At 35.1% G+C, this 23,775-nt stretch overlaps 1 protein-coding gene across 2 annotated transcripts in view; it reads left to right on the top strand.

Moving 5' to 3' along the window:
• Nucleotides 1-933: 933 nt before the first annotated feature.
• SCN7A (sodium voltage-gated channel alpha subunit 7) overlaps nucleotides 934-23,775 on the top strand; it is a 91,760-nt gene continuing 68,918 nt past the window's right edge. The window contains exons 1-5 of one of the 2 annotated variants that reach the window (XM_054478927.2): nucleotides 934-1,184; nucleotides 17,339-17,586; nucleotides 20,677-20,795; nucleotides 21,130-21,219; nucleotides 22,575-22,703. In XM_054478927.2, coding sequence (XP_054334902.1) covers nucleotides 17,353-17,586; nucleotides 20,677-20,795; nucleotides 21,130-21,219; nucleotides 22,575-22,703 — 572 coding nt within the window. In that variant the 5' untranslated portion in view covers nucleotides 934-1,184; nucleotides 17,339-17,352. Of the gene's footprint in view, nucleotides 1,185-8,207; nucleotides 8,254-17,338; nucleotides 17,587-20,676; nucleotides 20,796-21,129; nucleotides 21,220-22,574; nucleotides 22,704-23,775 lie in introns of those variants that run through there. The other variant, XM_054478928.2, reaches the window with a different exon arrangement.

Genomic DNA, 23,775 nt, shown 5'->3' with positions numbered 1-23,775 from the left:
AAAGAAATCAAGTGAATGTTTGATGCTACAAAATAATTATTGCTAATTATAGATGTGACCAGGGTATTGAGTTAAAATCTTAAGAAGTTCTTACCATTCAGAGACATATGCTGATATATTTTTGAAGTAAGTGATGTGATGTGTGCATAAAATAGGGTTACAAAATGAAGGTTCTATGGTGTGGCCTTTGGGAAGAAGGTCCAACGCCTCTGGCCTTCACTCCCAAACTACACTGTATTGCCGCAGTTTTCTAAAATAAACATAATTTTTCCTCTGTCCCTCGTGTTTCAAATCACTAGAGTGGGAAAGTGATCCAGAGTAAAAGGCAGCTCCAGCTGACTCTTGACTCTCTCCTAAAAACAGCTACACACATAAACAACAACAGGATTACAAACTCTTAACTACAGCAATGTCCAGATTTGAATGCGGCAGGCTGACAATTGCCCCTCTAAGTTCTGCTGGGGCACCTAGGCAAGGGGAGAGAGAATACAACTGGAGGTTAAAGAACCAGAGTTTTCTGTCTTCCTCTCCTCTCCCTCATTTTCACTCTCCCTTCCCCCTCAACTTAGCTGCACCGCGCTGCTCCTTTTCCTCTCCTCCTTGGATGTTCCCTAGCCCCTTCATTCCTTCACGCTCTGCAGGCCCTCTCCCCTCTACCCCTCCTCATCAACCCCCCGCTCCTCTTCCTCCCTCTCTTCCCGGCAGCTGCTGGAGGAGACGCCACAGCTGCTGCTGTTACTGCATCTGCAGCAGGTCTCTGTCAATATCACCCGCCCACGCCCGATCTGGATGCTGAAGTCGCGCACTGGCCTGGAGATGAGGGCGGGGGAGAGAGTGGAGTGGCTGGGAGAGGGGAGGGAGGAGTGGAAAGGAGACAAAAACAGCTTCCAAGCAGCGGGCGCGGCTCCACTGGACATCTGGGTAGGAGGGGTCTCTGGGTCAGTGGCTGGAGAGTCTTCCCAGTGAGTCGGTGTCTAACTGGCCATTTAGTGGGGCCCATTTACTGCAGAGCCACAGCTGGTGAGGACAGACGCCAGCCTAACAGCAGCTTCTGTACAACTAGAGCTCAGAAAACCCGAGAGATCCGTGGAGAAAGAGAAGCCCAGGAGGAGGAAAGGGCTCCAAGGAGCCCTGCTCCTGAAGGGTCCCTCAGGCACTGGTGGAGACCTGTCGCTTCGTAGCAAGTAAGTGCCTTTTTCTTGCTGCTGTGTCCAGTCCCAGAATGGTGATAGCCGCTATCCGCTGCCAGCCTTTCCCACCCACTCCCACCTGCTCCATCCCATACACACCCTTAGGGTCCCCAGCAGGACAGAGATTTGAAATTTTGGATGTGCATTAGGAGAGTTACTTCAAGAGTATACTTCAAGAGCAGCCGTGGTCTTTGGGTGTTTGCATGGCATGTGTTGTCAGTTTTCTAATTCCATCAGGTAAGCTTCTGAAACCAACATTGTCTGTTAGTGTAAAATTCTAGAAACCCTATATGACAATGACTTACATTACATGGTACAATGATAGTATAAAATGGAGGAAAGGTTATGCAGATTGTTGTACACTTATTCTAAGAATCCTCTCTTATTCTAAATAACAGAGATTTCAAGATTGATTTTCCCAAAGGAATAGTCAATATACAAGTAGAGGCATTGATGTGATTGGCAGTGATGTGCTCAGTTTAGTCAGTTGGGCATTTTGGTATTGACTAGATCAACAGAGATTGTTGTTGTTTTTGCATTGTTTTGCTCTATAAAATGCATATCTTTTGGAGGTTTTCTTTCAGAAGTGATAGTGTGACTGGTTGTATTAGCTTCAAAACTTAGGACATTGGTCAAAACAAGACAAATGATGAGCGCATGTGGAATGACACATCGATGGGCCCCTTTCATTAACAAAAATGATGGGTCCCAGTTTGGATATTGGACTGAAAAATATCTTGAAATGGGAAAGAGTTTGGGTGGTGCTTCTTGTGGATACTTTCCCCCACTGCTGTTCATTCAGGAGAGCAGTTTATGGCAAAGTAGAAGGAAAGTGGGCCCTGTAATAAACAGAATCCTGGGCACCATACCTGCTATGACTAGCCTTAATTAAAGATTCTATAATCCAGCTGCTGTTTTTACAAGTAAGACCTATAAGGAGTAATTTGCTGAGGCTACCTGGCAAATCAGTAATTGAGCGGGAAGTCCAATGAAGAAGTCTTTGATTTCAATTTTTGTACAAATTAAGCCAATTATTTAACTTGAGTAAGCTTTATTTTCTTTATTTATAAATGACATTCCAAAAAGTCCTGATAAAACTAATTGACAGAGATGATATAAAGGGCTCATGAAAGTAATATGTGTAACTGTTGATTACATAAGGGATTATTCTGTGTTTTTATCTACTTCACTATTCTGGTTTTCCTTCTAAGTCTGATTCAATATAAGCATAGAGAGGGCTTTGACATGCATCTCTAGAATGCACTAGAGGAAGTGAAATTCAAATCCTTTTCTTGCCACCTGTACAGTTTAAAGCATATTCTAATCTGAAAGCCTTTATCCTCAAAAAAGTGAAAAGTGTGTGCTTTGGCTAGCTTTGCATATTTAAACACCTTGTAATATTCTCCAAATATGCTTTACCTTCTTTCTGTTTTTAGTTTTAAAATTGATTTTAGATGTGTAGTCCTGTTTCCTGGGGATGAAGCCATCACGTATATTGGATATTGCTGAATGTATTTGGTCCATTACTTAACATAGGATAAATCAAAATTTAAGTATAAATACTCTAATCCTGACTGCAAAGTTTCATTAAAATCTTGCACCTGGGGGATAGGTACTGTGAGTCCCTTCTTTCCCATGAATATGTTTAAAGTAATAGAAGAAAGACCTCAATTTGAACATGGGCTCAGGAAAAGGGGTCATCAGATCCCAGATGGCACATGACCCTTGGACCTGCTGCTGCATATCAGTCTCTAATGGAGTACTGGAGGCAGAGCCAAGCACTTCAAAACTGGGCATTCTGTCTCCGTAGCCTCGTGTGGTAGACGGTTTGGTAGGGGATATACACTCTCACTGATTTTCCCAAAGTAGGATAAATACCTGTCCAAAGCATACTAGAAATAAAAATAACAGTATTTTCCCCAATCCCTTACTCAGGGATTGGGAAATCTACACTCCAGCCCTAGATCTCATTGGGTTGATATTCATGTCACAACAGGGGTATTCAGAGATTGACTCACCATCTACCTACCACCTTAGACTCCCTCCTGAAAGCTTATGGTGGAGGCATTGGAGTAAAAGGGACATTCTTGATTTCTGGGAATCTGATCCCATTATTTCCACCAACCATTTTCAGTATTTGTCAGTGTGAGAAGAACATCTATAACCTCTGCCCACCCCCACCCCCACCCCCACTCCAGATATCAGGAATGCTCAGTCACCCATTATCACGTGAGAAAATCTTGTACAAACAGATGTCACTTTTCTTTTCCTGCGTTGGTTCCTTCTCTTCTGTTAGTGAGGACTAACCAACCAAACAAGTGAGGTCTCATTGCAGCAACATTGAAAGAGGGAGCCTTTGAGGTTAAAGATAAGATTTCATCTGAGGGCTTCAGAGGTTATTTTTGAGTTGGTGCATATCTCTTGACCCAGCTAAGATTATTATTTACATTCATTTGTTCAATTATTGTTTATTACAAATGAGGCTCCATCTTCTTATATTCCATCCTGGAATTCCTGGCAAACAGATATCCCTGTTGTCTCTGCAGTATTTATAATTGGACTGACTCAGCCTGGTGCTGGATAAGGATAACCAGCTCAATGGACGGCTCTGATGATGGTGTGAGTCAGGTGCCACACTGACTGCCTAGACATCAAAGAGCTTGATAGAAATGCAGAAGCTGGGGCCCCACTCATAGAAATTCTGATTAGAAAGGTCTGATATTATGATAGGGCATTTGGTTTTAAACTAGAACAGGAGGTGATGCTGATTTGGGGGCCATAGACCCTAGGTGAATATATTGTGTTGAGTAGAATAGTCCATCTTTCCTATTTTAAATGCTAAGGTGAGGCTTCCAGTCCACCAGCTGCTCACTCTCTGAATTCTCCCAGAGGCAACATGGTCTAAGCACTTGATTACAGGCTCTTGCCCATATCTACTCTCTTTCTCTGGCCCTGGGGCTCCATGTTGGACATTTTTTGCCCAACTCGGAGTGAGACAAAAACTAAATCATGCTCACCCTAAGATGTTTCAAGGCACCTTTCTAGTTTCTCTCCAATTTGAAAAGGGGATGGACATCTATATGTTTGGTTTCACAGTTGAAAAGCTAAAGGAGCTTTTGGGAGAGTTGCAGGGAGGGCGGGTTGGAATCCTGGAAAAACAGACAGACATTTTCAGAATTGTCGGAAGCAGAGGTAAATAGCCAGTTCTAAGGAGCCTCCAGGGTTTCAGTGAATGTGCCAGTTCTAGATTTTTTTAAGTCAGAAAATACCTGGATCAAAAATTTCTAAGAATTATAATCCAAATAAAATAGCAGTGCAAATGACAGAGTCTCCTTTTTTAAAAGCCCGAATAGCGTTCCATTGTGTATATATACCACATTTTCTTTATCTATTCATATGTTGATGGATACTTAGGTTTCTTCCATATCTTGGCTATTGTAAATAATACTACAGCAAACATGGGAGAGCAGATATCTCTTTGACAAACTAATTTCAATTCTTTTGAATACACATCATTTGTGACAACATGAGTGAACCTGGAAGACATTATGCCAAGTGAAATATTCCAGGCATTGAAAGACAAATACTGCATGATCTCATAGAAATGTGAAATCTAAGAAAGACAAATTTTTGGAGATAGAGAGTAGAATGGTGCTTTCCGGAGGCTGGGGGTGAGCGGGTGAATGGGGAAAGGAAAGATGATGGTCAAAGTGTGCAAAGTTTCAGTTAGAGAGGAGGCATAAGTATAAGTGTTCTATTGCACATCATGGTGGTGATAGTTAAATAATAATGTGTCGTATATTTCAAAATGCTAAAAGAATAGATTTTAAATGTTTCCACTACAAAGAAATAAGTCTGTGAGATAACGGATATATTAATTAGCTTGATATAATCATTCCACAATGTTTGTGTATACGTACATATATATATATATATTATATATATATAAAATAACATCAACTTGTATCCCCTAAATATATATAATTACTATTTATCAATTAGAGATAAAATATTTTTTAAAATGGCAGTGCATATTTATGCTTTTGAGAAAGTTGCTTACTTACCACTTTCTTTTGCAAGATAACATATTCTAGGAATTTGTTGGCTGAAATTTTCAGAGTGAGAAAGTTGAGTCCAGAATTAAGTGGACGTATTGAAGAATAGGACCTGAAGCCAAACTGGACTGACCTGGAAGCAGAATATAGCTGCAGTCAGAAACCAAGGAGAAAGTAGCAAAAGTCAATTAAGCAGCCTTGATAAACTGTTTACCACAGACAGGTAAAAAAGTAGGCATCAGATCTTCAACGCCAAGTTGAAAGTAACCAACCCAAGTGAAAAAATAATCCAAAAGCAAAATCCAAGTGGGTTGAAGTCAAGAGGTATTTAAAGAACGTTTATTCACACAGATGGTTGCAAAATTTCAAGTGGATTGATGTCATTTTAGTCAAGCTGTCCTTTATTCCTCAAACTTCAGTGTGCAAATTTTCCATTTCTGGGCTTTGGTAATACATATACCTGGTGAGTTATGTTCAAGTCATATAGAAATATTAACTGGAAAACAACAGAATCCTCTGATACCTTTTTGGACTCTTTCCATAGATGTAACACTTCACTTATGTCCAGAGGGGAAAACATTATGCACATGCTAACGTATACAACTTTATGTATATAATCATTATACAACATTTTATTCAAAAATGAATGATGCAAGTTGTTCTCAACTTTACATTTTCATTTAGTAATTGATTTGGTGAAACTTTCCGTATGAGCACAGACATATCCATCTCATTCCTTTTTGTAACTAACTAGGTATTCCATGATAGCAATATACTAGAATTTTTGTTATTAGTCCCTTAGGGTAGACATTTTATTTCTACTCCTTGGAATTAAAAGTATTATGTTATGATAAACATCCTTGCAAATATGACTTCTCAAACTTCAGCAATAATTTCTAAATGGCAGCTTAATTGCTGGGCCAAAGAGTACATGAAACTTTATTTAAGAAACTGTTGGTCGGGCACGGTGGCTTGCTCACACCTGTAGTCTCAGCACTTTGGGAGGCCGAGGTGGGCAGATCACCTGAGGTCAGGAGTTTGAAACCAGCCTGGCCAACAGGGTGAAACCCCAGCTCTACTAAAAATACAAAAATTAGCTAGGTGTAGTAGCACGCACCTGTAATCCTAGCTACTCGGGAGGCTGAGGCAGGAGAATCCCTTGACTCAGGGAGGCGTAGGTTGCAGTGAGCCAAGGTTACACTGCTGCTCTCCAGCCTGGGTGACAGAGTGAGACTCCCTCTCAAAAAAAAAAAAAAAGAAACTGTTGACAAATAGCCTTTTTAAAAAACTACACCAAGTTACATTCTCACCTGCACTGTGTGTGGGTAGCCTTTGCCTTCGTATCCCAGCCTGTAAATTGTCATATTCATTGAGATGAATCTCAATTATATCTCTACAGAGTTAGACTATTAAATTTATGGATTTAGGCAATTTTATGTCTATCCTTTAGAATTTTGTTAGCTTCAGTCATCTTCCTTATAGGTTTCTGCTTCCTAGAAGTCAATGATAAAATTTTCATAGCCTTCCATAAAAATTAAAAAAAGCAATGCATTTAATATCATTTGGGTTGTAAACCCTGGGGGGAAAAGCATTCTAGTCAGAAAGCTCTAAGGGAAAAGGCGCTGCATTAGAGAATTTAGCTGTAAGTCATTATGGAATGTGAGAAAGATGAAATATAAGCCATGATATATCTATTAAGTGCAGTCAATTAAATTGATAAATTGATCAGCAGGTATGAGTCCTACATTCTCAACAATACAGATTATGTACAATGGTCGCATTAACTCTGTATCTTTGCTTATGCAGATGGTACCTTCTGATCCCAAGTTAACTTAGTCTTATTATCATCACTGCTTTGTTTTTACACCTATCTAAATGTCATTGGTGCAATAGACATGATACATTTTCCATGTCTGATGTACAACATAATTGTTTCAAAATAGCTTGAAAACAACTAAGTGAGAAGTCATTTTATCCTTATTTCCTGCTGCACACAGAATGAAGTTGGCATTTGCAATATTATCCTCAGTCTATTGATCCACTGTCCTTACTTTTTTGTTTCATTTTTCTTAATTTATATTATCGTGCTCTATGGTCTACATTCTTGAAAGTGAACCTCAATCTTTTTGGAATGCATTAGGAATATATATTTAATATAGAATAGAACATTTGACAATTCTGTTTGGCAAAGCTATTCTAACATTTGTTTTATCTCCCCTAGGATCAACTCCAGTTTCTCAGAAAGCACAGAGATTGATTCTTTAGGTGCTGTATTTTCAATTCCCTAAGATGGGAATAAATGGAAATGAAGAGGCTGTGACTGGCCTGGGCAGTCATCTCCTACAGGTGGAGAATCTCTCTCCACAGCTTGAGTGCATTCCTGGCAGGCTGTGCTCTAGAAATAAAACATTGTTTTTTTTCTGAGGGACAGGGGAAACAATTGGGAATTGTGAGTAGGGAAGAAGAAAAACACTGACTTCTGGCATTCCTTTTCGTCCCTGTCCTTCATTATCTAAGAAGATGCAGCTGCAGTTACTGTTTTGAAATGCTGTTGATGCAGCCTCTTGCATGGGAACTGGGCTCTCTAGAGAGAGCATTCGCTCACTGATTGAGTGGCCATGTAATTTATCATCCAACTCAGGATGTTTCTGAAAAGGAAAAAGGATGTAATTAATAGTTATTCCTCAACAACAGGCATAAACCCAAACTGCCCCCAAGTAACCTAGAACTTTAGGAAACGTTACTTAAACATGAGATTGGATGGGTTGGAAAGGAGAGGACAGAGTGGAAGAAAAAAGAGGGTTGTTGTCCTGGAGGTGGGTGGTAGCCACGTGCAAAGGTGAATGTCCCAGTTGTGTTTGTTTGATTTCAAACTTTAGAGCTGTTTTGCAACAGGTCCTCCACCATGTGAATGCCAACATGGCAAGGTCATTAGAGCTGAGGGAAAACCAGTGCCCAAAGATGTGAAAAGAGTGTGGATCTTCTGGAGAAGGGCTGTTGTTGAACAGGTATTTGCCTCAGCAACTCCTGTATATGCTTTATCTCTCATACTCAGGCTATCAGATGAGAAAAAACAAGAAAATGTAATGATGTGTCTGCTTGCTTTATAAAGTTGGTTGGGTGAAGCTTAGCTATCAGCCAAGGCATCTTTCTGCCTAGCAGTCTGCATCAGATTCATCTCAAAGGCTGCAGCACAAGCTATTCTGAAATAGTCTGTCTGGATTGGGCCACTGGCTCCTAGATTTTCAATATTAGCCCCAGGAAATTTCTGATATGCAGTCCAGAGCTTGTATGATTGAAATCACCTGTACCGAGATTTTCTTTATCTATAGCTCTCAGTACCAGCGTGTTAACCAGAGGTCACCATCCTCTCATCTTCCCTGTCCTCTTAGAAGCTCCAGGACTTGTGAACTGCAGATTTGACACTGTCACATCTAGTCAACTTTCCAGGGTCTGGTACATTGTTGAAGGTTTTGTGTCTATCTGAATCTAACACGGAGCCAGACTTGGTGCTAGAGGTTTATGAGTGACCTTATATGACACTTGTTCAGAACTCTTTTGTCTGTTCACTGATTTAGGGTATCATTTGTGGATCTATGAGCTTAGTTCCACTGCTGAGGAGAAGCTGGCAACAATGAAGGGTCAAGGAAATCTACAGATTAAGTCTAACCACAGATTAAGAGGATACTCAAGGAGATCAGCTAGTTCTGAGAGGTCCCAAAGAGTCCCAGGGATGTCCTAATTCTGGAACTTTTTAAATAGAAGTTGAGAGAGCAGGTCTTGCATCTCAGGGGAACAATTAGATCAAAGACCTCAGGATGAAGGGCAAGTTATAATCTGGTTGCATCATACAGCCTCCTTTGTATTCTGCTGAGAAGCAGCACAGGCTACTTTTCTTCACTTGTTGAATCCTAATGTGGCCACTAGCCAGGAATATTTGGTCAAGGATTTAACAGACTGGATCCACTAGAAACAGAATTCCAGGACAATCCTGGCTCCTTTACAACTTGCTCTTTTTGATGAGATAACAAAGGATAATTTAGAATTCTAGAGGCTTATTTTGCAAAGCAGTGGAAGTTTCGAGAACATCTGGAGAAATTGGGAACATTGAGTTCTTTAGAATGTGGGGCTCGACCACTTTCCCAGGGTTACTGGTAGGGAATCAAAGATCTTTGTTGTATTGGAAGCTCCAAGCAGGAACATTTCAGGCAGAACCAGCTTTACTTTTTATTCCTAGAAACCTCCCTTTCTATTGCCTTTATCACTGTCATAGTCACATTTCTCAGTGAGGCAGGAGACCCTCAAAAAGATTTTATTCCCAGTGATTCGTGTCCTTTTCTAGTGTTTCAACTGCCATTAAGCCTTCTGAATGCTCATTGATCTTAGTATATTTGCAATCAGATGTGACAGGGTGATTTGCTTTGGTTATCTGGCACTGTTTGTGGACTTCTAATCCTATTGTGTCTGTTGACTCTGTTGACTCTCATTCTGAAGCTTAGTGTCTTAGACTGTTCCTTCCCTCAACAAGAGAGATATTAATTGTCCCATATTATTGGAAAATTTAACACATAATCTGTAGAACCAGATCCACCAGTGTTTGAGATGATTTTAATTCCAATCTCTGTTCCTCTAGAAACTAATCATTTTGAGAGATTAACAAGGTAAGACTAGCTTGCTCTCTTGTAGCACTTCATATAAATTGGATCATATAGTTTGTAGTCTTTGATGTCAGACTTCTTTCACTCAGCGCAATGTTTTTGTCACTCAGTCATTGTTATATATATTAGTAGTTCATTGATTATTTTGCTAATTGTATTCTATTGGATAAATAGACTTCTATTTTTATTTTTATAAATCTATTCTCGTCTTGATGGATTCTTCCCAGTTTTGGGTACTTATGCCTTAAAAAATATATTCCCATATATTTATTATTTTTCATTCTCTTCATTCCTTCTTAAACATAGAAATGTCCATCTGAAATATGTGAAAATATATTTATTTTGTCTTCATTCTTGAAGAGTATTTTTGCTGTATGTAGAATTCTATTTTTAAATTTCTTTTTGCTTTGACAGCTTAAAGATATTGTTATACTGTCTTCTGGTTTCCTTTTTATTTTCTGCTAAGAAGGCAGTGATCATGCTTAATCATTATTTCCCAATTTATAATGTGTCATTTTTTCCCAATTTCTTTCAAGATTTGACTGTGATATACCTTACTAATATTTGAGCCATGTGACTTAAAACATGTATTAGTGATGATATATAAAATCTTTAGCCTTCTAGATTAGATTTTTAAATCATAAATCATAATAGGTAGGTGCTTTTCAATATGCTCCCCTTGTAATCATTCCATGAAGAATTTCACACATTTTGCAAATACACATAATCCTTTTATTTCTCTGGGTTTCAGCTATTTATATATTTACATAACCATATAACCATATACTATATATACATTTATGTACACACTCATAGGTACATAAATATATCTATTTATATTTACATATAAAACATGTACACATACATACAGTTTAATTATGTATATTAACCTCCAGATTTATATTCCCAATCTCTGAATTGTTCTTTTAGTTGTTTCAGATGTGCCTCAAACCCACCAAAAAATAAGACATCTTTCCCTAATTTCTAAGCTGATTCTTTCCCCATAGTCCATATTCTTTACATGAATGACAGTCAGTCATACAAGCCAGATTTTATAGGCTTCACTATGAGAAACCATTATCTATGTACAAAGTTAGAAGCAAGCTATCAGTGTTAAAAAAATTATTAAGATATCAAGAGACACATTATTTCCCAGTTAACACTTGTTTCTATTTTTAAATCAGTCTATATGTATTTAACCTTAAAATTCAATATAGTTGCATAATAACAAAAAATAATAGTAGTTCCTTTTAAGGATGTACTATAATCTTTTTTAGTGGCTGCACCTGAGATACATGTTGACTGCTTCTTTTATGTATAAAAATTACACCACTGTGAACAGATTTGAGTACATAAATTGGTTTGACATTTGTACCCAAGGGTCAAGTGTCTGTTGCTTGAATTGCTAGGATAAAGTGTAAATGTTTTTATCTATAAACAGTACCAGATTTCCTCTTAGAATAATTATACTGTTTTATATGATCAAAAAAGTTTGAGTGTTTTTTCATACCCTAACCAGCACTTTCCTTCATTAAACTAAGATTTCCATTTTAAATTATTAAAATAAATTTATTTATGATTGATTTTATAAGTTTTGTTGTTTTAAATTTAAATTTTATTTTGTATTTAAATAGTTGAGCCATCTAGAATTTATTTTAATGCAAGTAGTGCATGGAGCCAGGGATAATGAGAACTGCCCACTTCCAAACCTTCTTATAGGTGTTCCACAAACAATGCAGTATGACAAGAAAAACAAATACAACATAATATGTATACAAAACTACGCAAATAAATATAACAAACATACACAAACCCCACACTATCCGAGTAACTAGAAGGCAGGAAGATGTGTGAGAGAATAAAATAATTTAATTAGAAGCGTCTAGTCCAGTGCTTCAAAAATGATACTTGGTAAGCATGGCCATAATCATAATTGCCATAAAGATTAAAATAAATTTTGGCTCCTACTCAAATTTGAAATTCGTTTCAAGGAGAAATTTTTTTTCTATAAAAATTCACCCCATTTCCATGTACTTCTGCTGCTCCTGCAAATTTCAACTGACATTCAACAGAAATGGATTCCACTTCAGTCAACAATATAAAATATTGGTATAACGAATTTGTTAGTGTCCAAATCTGGACTTGATACAATTGACTTTGATACAATTATTGCCAAAAGCTTACTTTAGCTATTCAATTTTTCAGAAAGAAGTCTAATGGATGGATTAACTATTAATCTTTTGATATTTTTTCAGACATTAGTGCTGTATTAAGATGGCTCACCAGAAAGCATAGTGCCTGGACCATATTACATAAATTCCCCACAGAAATGATTTTACTGAATTATGATTTAAGATTAATAATTTAACAGTCTGCACTCAACCATCTAGAAGTCAGATGCATGCTACTTCTATTTGATAAGTGCTTGCATTTTTTTTTTTGCAGTATCACAGAAGGCAATGCCTGCTGTCTATTCATTCATTCATTCATCTAGTCAACAACCCAGGGTAGTTTCATTCAACATCAAAATTATCACTAAAACAATCTTCTGGGATAAGCAACTGGGTTGGATGACAGGATCAGTACTGATGAAACCAGTGCTGTGGTCCAGGATTTCTTTGTGGTTTGATTTAATCTTTAAAACCTTGTGAGATATATGAGGGATTCCAAATTTTATATATGAGGAAAGGTCAGGTGATGTTACTGAGGTCTCATAACTGGGGGGTGGCAAAATGAAGAGTCCAAGATTATTTTCTTATGGAGTAGTAAAAGAAAAAGCAAAGGGATATTATACTGGGACTATGCAATAGGAAGACAGGCTAGCAAATTTGGTCTTGCGGTTTCGGTAGAAGGTGTTTAAACCAATTTCATTGATGGCAGCATCCATGCAAGAAGTTTATAACCTCTTTTTGTGTCTTCTTTTAAGGTTAGTATTCTTAACTTACGTTAGGTTAGTAATACTTGTTGGTAATCAGAATGGATCCCTAAAAATATCAAAAATATACTGATTTTGTTAATTCAATGCTGCATAGTTTTAGTTAGCTAATATTTCAGTCAGACTTTTATATCATGAGAAACTGTACAACAAATTCAAGCCAATGATCTTAACCTTAGAAACGTTCCAAAATTATAAGATGTTGAAATTAACAACCAATATTCGGATCTATTTAAATCATCCCACTGCCTGTCAAGAAGTATGTGCATCCACGTTGGTAGTTAAGGGGAAGGTCTGATGTCCAAATCAACCCATTTCATTTTTGACAACTATTAGAAAGATCTTTATTTTCTCGAGCCAAATCTCTTCTGACTTCACCTCATTGATTCTAGTTCATCCTTTCTGAACAACATGAAAGTCTAATTTCTCTTCCACATTAGAATCATTCAGATACTTGGAAATAGTAAGATTGTACTTGAGTTTTTTCCACCTCAAGTATACATTCTCCATTCTTTTAGCTTGTCTGTAAATTGTTTTATTTTACTTAATCAACCTTCTGGTTCCATTTGAAGACCCTTCAGTTTATGGACATGCCTTTTAGATGTGGTGTTCTTGGATTACAGCACAGTAGAGATGAACTGCCTCCTGCATCTTCTAACAACACAGATAGAGGTTATATTAGTGTTCTTGGCAGGCACAAATTAGTATTGATTTGTATTGCAGTTACTATTAAGTAAAATCCCTTGACAATTTTCTCTGTTACAAAAGCACATCTCTTCTCTACTGTACTTGTGCTGATGGGTATTTTAGTCCAAATTTTGAAGTTTTACAAGTATTTCTATTATATTTTTTTCTAGTAAATTTGACTCACCATTCTAATATAGCAAATTTTATCACAGTTAAAAATTTATATTTATTTTCCATGTATTACGTGCCAATCACTGTACCAGGTATTTTTACTCATATTATTTTGATTTATCCTTATTTAACCAGAAGAGGAATCCCAATTTTATGACTGAGAAAATATGTTCAGAGATATTAAATAATTTGACTGAGGTTTCTTTGAACATTAGTCACAGAGTTCAGGATTTGACTGTAGGTCAAAGTTCAAAGATCATGATTTTATTTGTTTCTACTAGGTTGTTTGTCTATCACAACCTAAATTGTTGATATGTTGAATAAGTCATATAGGATATAGATAACTTGGATATGTCGTATACATTGGCCACCAGCCTTTAGACAAAAACCTGGAGTCCTTATAGGCCTATCTTATTTTAATGCTATCTAGCACATATTTTTTCATCTTGTGAGACATTTTACAAATTGACTTGCTAACGTTCAAATACATATATTTTACTTCATTTTTCTTTATTAAATAATCAAGGCTTATGGTGAGAAAGTAGAGCATAAATAGGGTTGGTTCATGTAAAAAGAAAAAAGTCCCTGAGCAGCCAGTAACTGTCACAAAGCCCATGAATTTTTTCTTTGAAGAGGTTCAACAATCTTTAGTTCTTCACCCAGAAAATTTAGATATTCTCTTTCCACATAGAAGGAGATTAGAAATACCAAGACAATGTCAAGTCACAGTTGATTGCTAAGGCAGGAAACAGAAGTCTAAAAGTATAACAGGATCATTCAGCAGTTGCCTTTCGGAGCATCACTGTATTTTATCATAATATAGTAAGGAATGCTTATAAAGATAACCAATAAGTTATTTATAAATTATTTAATATATATTCAAGGATCTCTGTGTAAAAATATTTTGAAAGGCTATTTTTTTTTTTTTTGAGACAGAATCTCACTCTGTCACCCAGGCTGGAGTGCAATGGTGCGATCTCGACTCACTGCAAGCTCTGCTTCCCGGATTCACGCCATTCTCCTGCCTCAGCCTCCCAAGTAGCTGGGACTACAGGCACCGGCCACCACGCCCGGCTAAATTTTTTTGTACTTTTAGTAGAGACGGGATTTCACCGTGTTAGCCAGGATGGTCTAGATCTCCTGACCTCGTGATCTGCCCGCCTCGGCCTCCCAAAGTGCTGGGATTACAGGCATGAGCCACCGTGCGCAGCCTGAAAGGCTATTTTAAAGGGAAAAAAATTTCATATGTATCTGTAGCTTATACTCATAAATTGTACTTATTCAGAGCATCTTGGCTCCTCTTAATAAAGTTTAATATGTGAAATGTGACCATATGCATGTTTGTAATGTGTGCATATGGTGTCTATAAATAATCTTAGCAAATTTTTAATGTCTCAGATATTTGGAAATAAGTAAATTTTAAGGTGAGTTTTTATACCATTAGTCTGGGGAGACAGTTCTAAGTAGATATATTTTGATCATCCTAGTACATATTCTTCCCTTTAAAACTTCCTTGTACCCTTTCTCTGAAACATCTCTTGAGGGACTTGGGCATAAGAAACCACTGCTATTGCAAAAATATCCCTGTCTTTGATTACAAATGACTGAACCAGTCATTTGTGACTGGTTCTTGTAAATGAATCCAGAGAGTGGGCTCAGTCAAAGTATATTTCTGTTTACATTTTTTTTTGAGACATATGTTATGGGTATGTGGTCAGAACTTAAACTGAAAAACCAAATAAAGTTAAGACTGTCAATATTTTTAGTCTATGTGCATTCCTAGAAGTAAGTAAAGCAAGCCATTCTTTAAGTAGAATGCAGCAGACATGAAAAGCCAAGCAAAACCCAGAAAACTTGATTCCACAAAAGGCATAAGTAGTAATCCCAGTATTTTATTTTCATCTTTACTTCTCATTTTTATTTCCCACAGAGCATTTATAACACAGAAATGTACCAGGTATCCTTCCATTGAATGTCTATAAGACTGCGTTTTGTATATTTAAAATATATCCTGCCCATCATTTACTTATGCTAGCAGTTGAAGTCTGATTCTTGCAATGAATGGTGTCCCAATAATATTAAATACTTATGCTTACTTTTAATTAATAGACAAGTAATGTGTTAAAGTATTGAACAACTCACTTTTGCACAACAGTGAAAAATTCTGAAGTAGAACATATGTGTGAGTATATATATGTGTGGGTGATTTCTGTCTTGTAGAAGTAATTCAGCTAGTGCCAGCACTGTGAAAGAAAATACACAGATGCAAAATGCCACAATATCAAAACCAAAATTGATTATCTTTAATTGCAATAATAAAATTACAAAGAGAGTTTAGATGAACCAATAAAGAAAAATCAATTGTTTGACATTGAATAGAATCATTGGAAGAGTAAATTTTGACAGAAATTGGACTGGAACAAATTAGTAAAATAAAATATTTGTATGTGTGAAAAAAGAACCAGGTTCATGAATGGGGAATTGATGCATGAAATTATATTTAATGAACACTACTTTGAGTTGCCTATAGGATAACTTGAAATAGGTAAAGACTAGAGTTGAAATGTGTGAGGACTACTAGAGTACCCCAAAGATAGAATTACAAAGATGATTATGTTCAGGGACATATATAAATACATAGTATTCAAGAATCATAGTAGAAAATTATTGAAAGAAAATTATTTTGCGTATAAGGATTGATGACAGAGAGAAAAATGCCATGAGTAATTTTCAAGATAATTAGTTTGAGTTTTTATTTTTACAGTAGCTCACAGGTTAAAGAGTAATTCTAGTCACGCAGAAAGATAAATAATTTTGTTTTTACCTGTTAAGTTGCTGCCATTGGTGAAGTTACTATATAGACAGCAGGGGGAAGAAAGCGTTTGGGAAATATTCACATGTACTTGATAAATATTTGAATGCAAAGAGTAATTAAAACTCCGTTTGCCTATGCAGTCATCAGAATGATAGATGTAGCAGAGGAAGAAGGCAAACCCTTAAGAGATATCAGAGTTAAAATTTGGGTTAATTTTTTTTTCTTTTTTTATATACGTTTTTTTTAATTATACTTTAAGTTCTAGGGTACATGTGCACAACATGCAGGTTTGTTACATATGTATACATGTGCCATGTTGGTGTGAGATATACCTGATGTAAATTTGGGTTAATATTTGACTGATACTATAATTTATTTTAAAAAAGTAATCAGAGATACAAAAAGAAACATGGAAGAGTAGGGTGCAGAACCAATGAAGAGTAAGTTTAAGGAAGAAAAGTGTAGTCAATTGTTAAATATGTCTCACAGAGAAATAATTGGATTTGGCCAGAAAAAAGTATCTCTAGCAAAAAAGATCTTTCTAAAAAATATCTCTTTTATTATAATGGAGAAGTTGAAAGGTAGATTTCAGTAAAAGAGTGTTAAAACGATGAATAAGTGAAGCAGATTGAGTTACTCATGAAATTACAAATTAAGTCCGATATTAAGTACAATAAAACTCAGGACAACTTAGATTTCTACAGAACTGAGGAATATGTTCTTTAAATGCATACATTCAGTTTACTGGTCTCTATTTTTCATGTCCTAATCTTTTGTACTTTTATGTTTTATTAGTATACCCAATTTTAATATAGAATTTTTTGCAGGTTCAAAATTGGAAATGTTGGCTTCACCGGAGCCGAAGGGCCTTGTTCCCTTCACTAAAGAGTCTTTTGAACTTATAAAACAGCATATTGCTAAAACACATAATGAGGAACATGAAGAAGAAGATTTAAAGCCAAATCCTGATTTGGAAGTTGGCAAAGAGCTTCCATTTATTTATGGAAACATTTCTCACGGAATGGTATCAGAGCCCTTGGAAGATGTGGACCCATACTACTACAAGAAAACAAATGTGAGAATTAATTGAGATTATTTTGATGACATTTTTATTATTTTATTTCCAGACATACAGAAAATATAATTGAGATAGGATACAAAAAGATAATGAAAAACAGGGCAAGATCTGATTTTAAATTATACAGAACTACATAAGATATCTCATTTTGGGAGCACACATATTGGAGATTTTTTTCAAAACTGATATCTTACCTGGTTGGGTAGTATATTTTGGATTACTTTACTTCATAATATATGTATTAGTATGCCTTAATGTAAGTGAAATATTTTAAGGGAACATGATGGTTGTCCATTTGTGGTTATCAATTTTAAAATGCCTATAAAATGCCTAGAATATGCTCAACAATTTAAAATGTTCAATATGATTAACTTACTCAGAAGTTAGAAAAGTAAATAAAACCCGTATGTTATTTATCATTTTTATTCATTCATACATACATACACTTACTCCTTATCTCCAGAATGACTTTAGGCACCTACTACTATATGTCCAATCCCAGAACAAGCACAAAATGCTAAATATGAAAATAATTGCATTTAGAAATCAGAGATAGGTGTGAACCAATGAAGCTGAAAGAATCATTAAGGATGCAGAATTTGAGTTATAGCTTAAAGAACACTTCAAAGTTTTAATAAGGGAAAGAGAAGACCTATGTGTAGGCAAGAGCAGAGAATGATTCTGGAAGGAGGAAAAGAGAAAGTGGTGCTATAACTGGAAATTTAGCTGTTGCAAGTTATGAGATATGAGGTGAGATAATGGAGATGTCAACATGGATTTAATATGGTGATCAAAGGACTGATGAAATGAATATAATGTTTAAGTAGCATTAACCCAGCAGATTTCTAAATGATGATTGCATGGAAGAGACAGGACTAGAAAGATGAAATAACACAAAGAGTAATCTGGGACTGAAGTCGCAAGGAGACAGAGAAAACAAAGCTGAGAAGAAACAGCATGACCTGACTGACTAAAAATGCCAAGGTTTTCAGCTTAGAGGAATGGTGATGCCACTGACAAAATGAAATAACTAGAAAGAATATCAAATTCGGGGGAGGTGATGATTAGCTTCATAGCAAACGTAATTTGATATTCTTGTAGAGCATTCAATGATATTATCAAATGGGTGACAAGGAATTGCACCACATTCTCTGGATGGAAGACAAAGTGATTTTTTTTTAATAAATTACAGTTCTTTGGAATACTTGTCATGGTGGAAGATTATTGACATTTTACAGTAGAAATGTATATATTAACTTAAAAGACTGCAATATCTCGGGTAGCCTCCATGGGCATTATGCAGCATTGTTATAATATACATGCTTAATCTTGAGAGCATTTTAATGAAAGTATAATTTAGGCCCTCATCTCAATTACCTCTACATTCAGTTTTTGCTATGTTTATGTCATAATAATTGATATGGCACAGTAACTGTAGGGATAGATGTAATATTGCAGAGTTCTGAGTACCCTGCAGCATGTACAGACATGGTTGGCAAAGTGCTACTTGTGTTATTGAAGACAAAACCAAAGATTTTGAAAAATAAACCAAGGCCCAGAGTTACTCTTGGTCTAGTTCCCATGAAACATCTGGAGCAAGAACTACATGGATAGCTTGGTATAAAAGTGCTGTTACAAATGACAATTTATTTGAGTTGTATTTGGTTTATTCTGTTAAAAGTGGCATAAAATAAATACTTTTATAATTAACAAAACAATTTCAGCTCTTAAATTGGGAGATTATTATACCTAAAATTAGTCATTTCATCACAATGGCATATATCACATCTTGTGTGAAGTTTGAGATTGTTCTGGAAAATAGCATGAAAAGCTATTATTAGCATGAAAAGCTATTACTTTGGCTCTTTTTAATTTTTATTTTGTTTGCACTTAAAATAGAGGGAAAATAGCTATAGTATAGGTCAAAGTGTTCACAGATTGTGTGTTAGAAAAATATTTTATTAAGAAGAATTATATCACAATTTGGTTTCCATTTAGAACACTTATTCATGAAATATTGTTGAATATATATTTGTACTAAGTAGTCTATTTTTCTGTATATATACAAATATAAATAGAAATAATCACCTCTGTATAACATAATACTGTAGTATCTAATAGATTATACTTAATATATAATTTTAGTATACTATAATTTATTGTGTCTCAGTATGTTATATGTTATAAATTATAAAATATACTCTTTTAGACTGTAAGCTATAAAATATTCACATTTGTATTTATTTATGCCCCACAATAAGATTTTTCCAAATGGATATATAGTGGATATATATACACACTTTCACTGAATGCGTATATATATATATATATATATATATATATATATATATATACACACAAATATAAAAATATGCAAACTTGCTCATTTACAGGTATATATATATACACATATTCATGTACATACACAAGCATGTACACATATATAGATATATGACTCAATTTTAATTTCAGAATATTTCTGATATTTCATTATTTTTTGTTAGAATTTTAATGCTTTAATATCTCAGTGTATTAGGTTTACATGTTATAAATTTCTGGTTTAGATATATGTATGTTAATGATATCATGCAAGTTTGGTTTTATTTCATAGACAGTTGTTAAGAATTAATGTACTATTTCAATTCGTTGGATCTTCTTTGCTATCATAATCCCACATTTGATTTGCTCTGAAATAAAATCTAACTTTTAACATTCATTACGTTCTCAGATACACCGGCTCTGGCATTTTTAAATGGATCTTCGTGAGCCATTGGGATATTGTGTTCTTCCTATTCTGCTAGTTCTCTAAGGAGACCAGGAGTGGGCTTGAGACAAACAACTTTCTTGAGTGTAACAGTAGCAAAAAACTCAAAAAAGCAAAAATGGTAGATTAACAGGCAAGCCTAAATATGAATAAAAACATCTAAAATCTTTCCATTTGACTTAGTCTATAAAAATATATAAAAAAAGAAAAGTATGGCTTTTAGAGTCCAAGACTATAATGATGATTGATTGGCAATTTGTTGCATAATTGATGAGATTATGGTTCTGACTTCTAATTTCACTTGATCGCTTTTTTTCTTACAGACTTTCATAGTATTAAATAAAAATAGAACAATCTTCAGATTCAATGCGGCTTCCATCTTGTGTACATTGTCTCCTTTCAATTGTATTAGAAGAACAACTATCAAGGTTTTGGTACATCCATATCCTTTTCTGTTGACTTGTTGACTTTAAACTGTGCTGACATTAACTGCAACTATACTATTATTCAACTATTTCTGCAGTATTTTTCTCTTTTCAATTTATATCTCATGTTGGGTCATATTGAAATCTAGATTATACTTCATTAAGTGTTCCACATTTGAAAATACATATAAAGTATATTTTCTAATATGCTCAACAATAGTAAATATTAACAAATATTAATGCCCATTGTTCAATAAGATTAATATTTTTCCACATTTAAGAAATATATATAATAGAAATATATCTTTTCCGTTATTATTTATTAACTATTATTCCTTGACTATAAGCTACCTTTTTCCGACTGTTTATTCTAATTAGTGTCCTGATTGATTGCATATTCATGTCCCTGACTAATTTGCCAAAATGGAGACCAGTATTAGAGTATGTTATATAATTATTTTATACATAATATCATATATAATTGTATATTTTAAATATTTTACATTTTATTTTAATAACATTGAATTATGATATATATTTTATATTATAAAAAATTTAATATTTGTTAATGATTAAGATAATATTTCAGTGCTTCACATCTATTTTCTTTGCTATTGCAATCTCATTCCTGATTTGCTTCTAACTCAGGTAACTTTCATTCCTTTCCATTCATTAAGAAAATCACTTTCTCCCTTTCTGTTCTATTCCTCTTTCCTAGGACATACCGGTAGTCTGACTTGCATTAGACTGTAAAGATGGAAAGGCCCATTAAATTTTCTGGGGGAAAAGGCTTTCTTGAAGTTATCTTTTGAGTTTTAATATTATTATTAAAACTAGTTGATTTTGGAAGATGACTATAACAATATCACCATAAAAAGTCCTTGAATATATATATAATAAAATTAGATCTTACACATGCCCTTAATGATGATTATTAATTATTGTGTAATCCCTATAGGGAGCAAATTTGATATTTGCTGTTTTTGTCATTTACCTGCATAATATATAAAGACTATCACCTCTCAGCTAGGATTTATTGAACTTTTTTTTTACTTTTTGTTTAACTTTTATTTTAAGTTCAGAGGCACAAGTGCAGGTTTGTTACATAGGTAAATTTGCGTCATGGGGTTTTGTTGTGCAGATTATTTGTCACCCAGGTATTAAGCCTAGTTCTCATTAGTTATTTTCTTCATTATCCTCTCTCTCCTCCCACCCTCTAACCTCCAAAAGGCCCCAGTGTCTGTTGCTCCCCTCTATGTGTCCATGTGTTCTCATCATTTAGCTCTCACTTCAAAGTAAGAACATGCAGTATTTAGCTTTCCGTTTCTGTGTTTGCTGAGGATAATGGTCTCCAGTTGCATCCATGTTCCTGTAAAAGAAAATTCATATGGAACCAAAAAGGAGCCCAAGTAACTAAGGCAATCCTAAGCAAAAAGAACAAAGCTGGAGGCATCTTGTTACCTGACTTCAAATTATACTACATGGCTACAGTAATAAAAATATTTAAAAGTCAAATGTCATGACAAATGCTATAAGACACAGCCTACCCTATTTAAAGCATTAGCTAGGGCTTTAAATTCTATTTAAAGCATTGAGCTAGGGCTCAAGGAGCACTTGCTTTCTTGAATGTTGTCTAATTTATTGGTGGTTGGTTTGTTTTGGCCTACCAAGTAGGCCTGGTCTCACCTTCCTGATGACTTATTCTTAAATGCCAGCTAGTTATCATAAATATTGTATTTCAGAGTTGACAATGTATTATTCTCACCAATAATATTTATATGAAAAAATTTCTGCAGGAATACTTTGCTTGGAATTTACACATTTGAAATACTTGTAAAACTCTTTGCAAGAGGTGTCTGGGCAGGATCTTTTTCCTTCCTTGGTGATCCATGGAACTGGCTCGATTTCAGCATAACTGTGTTTGAGTGAGTATTTCTTTAAATTGAGTCTATTTTAATGTTTTGCTCAGAAAATGTTTTTCATAAAAAATAATTGACGTCTACAAAGATTTCTGCCTGCAGATAGTCTGCAAGTGAAGAATACTTCAAAGTTATAGTCATAGTGAGCTCTCTCAGCTGCCTCTGACCTAGTCCTCAGAAGATGCAATAAGAATGAAAGGAGTGGGGGAGGGGGGAGGGATAGCATTAGGAGATATACCTAATGTTAAATGACGAGTTGATGGGTGCAGCACACCAATATGGCACATGTATACATATGTAACTAACCTGCACGTTGTGCACATGTATCCTAAAACTTAAAGTATAATAATAAAAAAAAAGAATGAAAGGAGTGTGTTATTTTCTGCTTTCTATTTGGAGCAAGAATGATAAAGATTGAATTTGTGCATTTTAAGTGTGCCTTTTAGTGATCAGTGAGCGAATCCCCTGAATACTTAGGAGAAGGTCCTAGCAGATTTGATTCTCAATTCCCAATCTACACTTCATGTAGCTACATTGCTTAAGACCAGTAAATATGCTAGAGATCAGAATAACGTATCTTAAACACCACCCCCCCCACATTTTCTGGAATGCTTCAGACAATTCTAACAATTTCATGTCTCTTTTTAAAATACTTCTATTTAGTGTATTCTGTTTTCTAGCTATGGAAATCATTACTGGCATCAAACTCTTGTTAAAGATAATTTAAAGTAATTTTCTATTTGTAGATTTTGGGTCAGTTTTTAAAATAACATTTATAAAGAGCATAAAGAGTGTCTGCTATGTTATAAGCAATCTAACATAGTGTCTCATATCACTGCAATTATTACAGTGATTTTGGGTCAGTTTTTAAAATAACATTTATAAAGAGCAGAAAGAGTGTCTGCTATGTTATAAGCAATCTAACATAGTGTCTCATATCACTGTAATTATTACAGTGATTTTGGGTCAGTTTTTAAAATAACATTTATAAAGAGCATAAAGAGTGTCTGCTATGTTATAAGCAACCTAACATAGTGTCTCATATCACTGTAATTATTACCATCACTACTTTTACTAT

This window comes from Pongo pygmaeus, chromosome 11 (genome assembly GCF_028885625.2).
Source record: "Pongo pygmaeus isolate AG05252 chromosome 11, NHGRI_mPonPyg2-v2.0_pri, whole genome shotgun sequence".
Lineage (NCBI taxonomy): Eukaryota > Metazoa > Chordata > Mammalia > Primates > Hominidae > Pongo > Pongo pygmaeus.
This window is presented reverse-complemented; position numbering and strand designations above follow the sequence as displayed.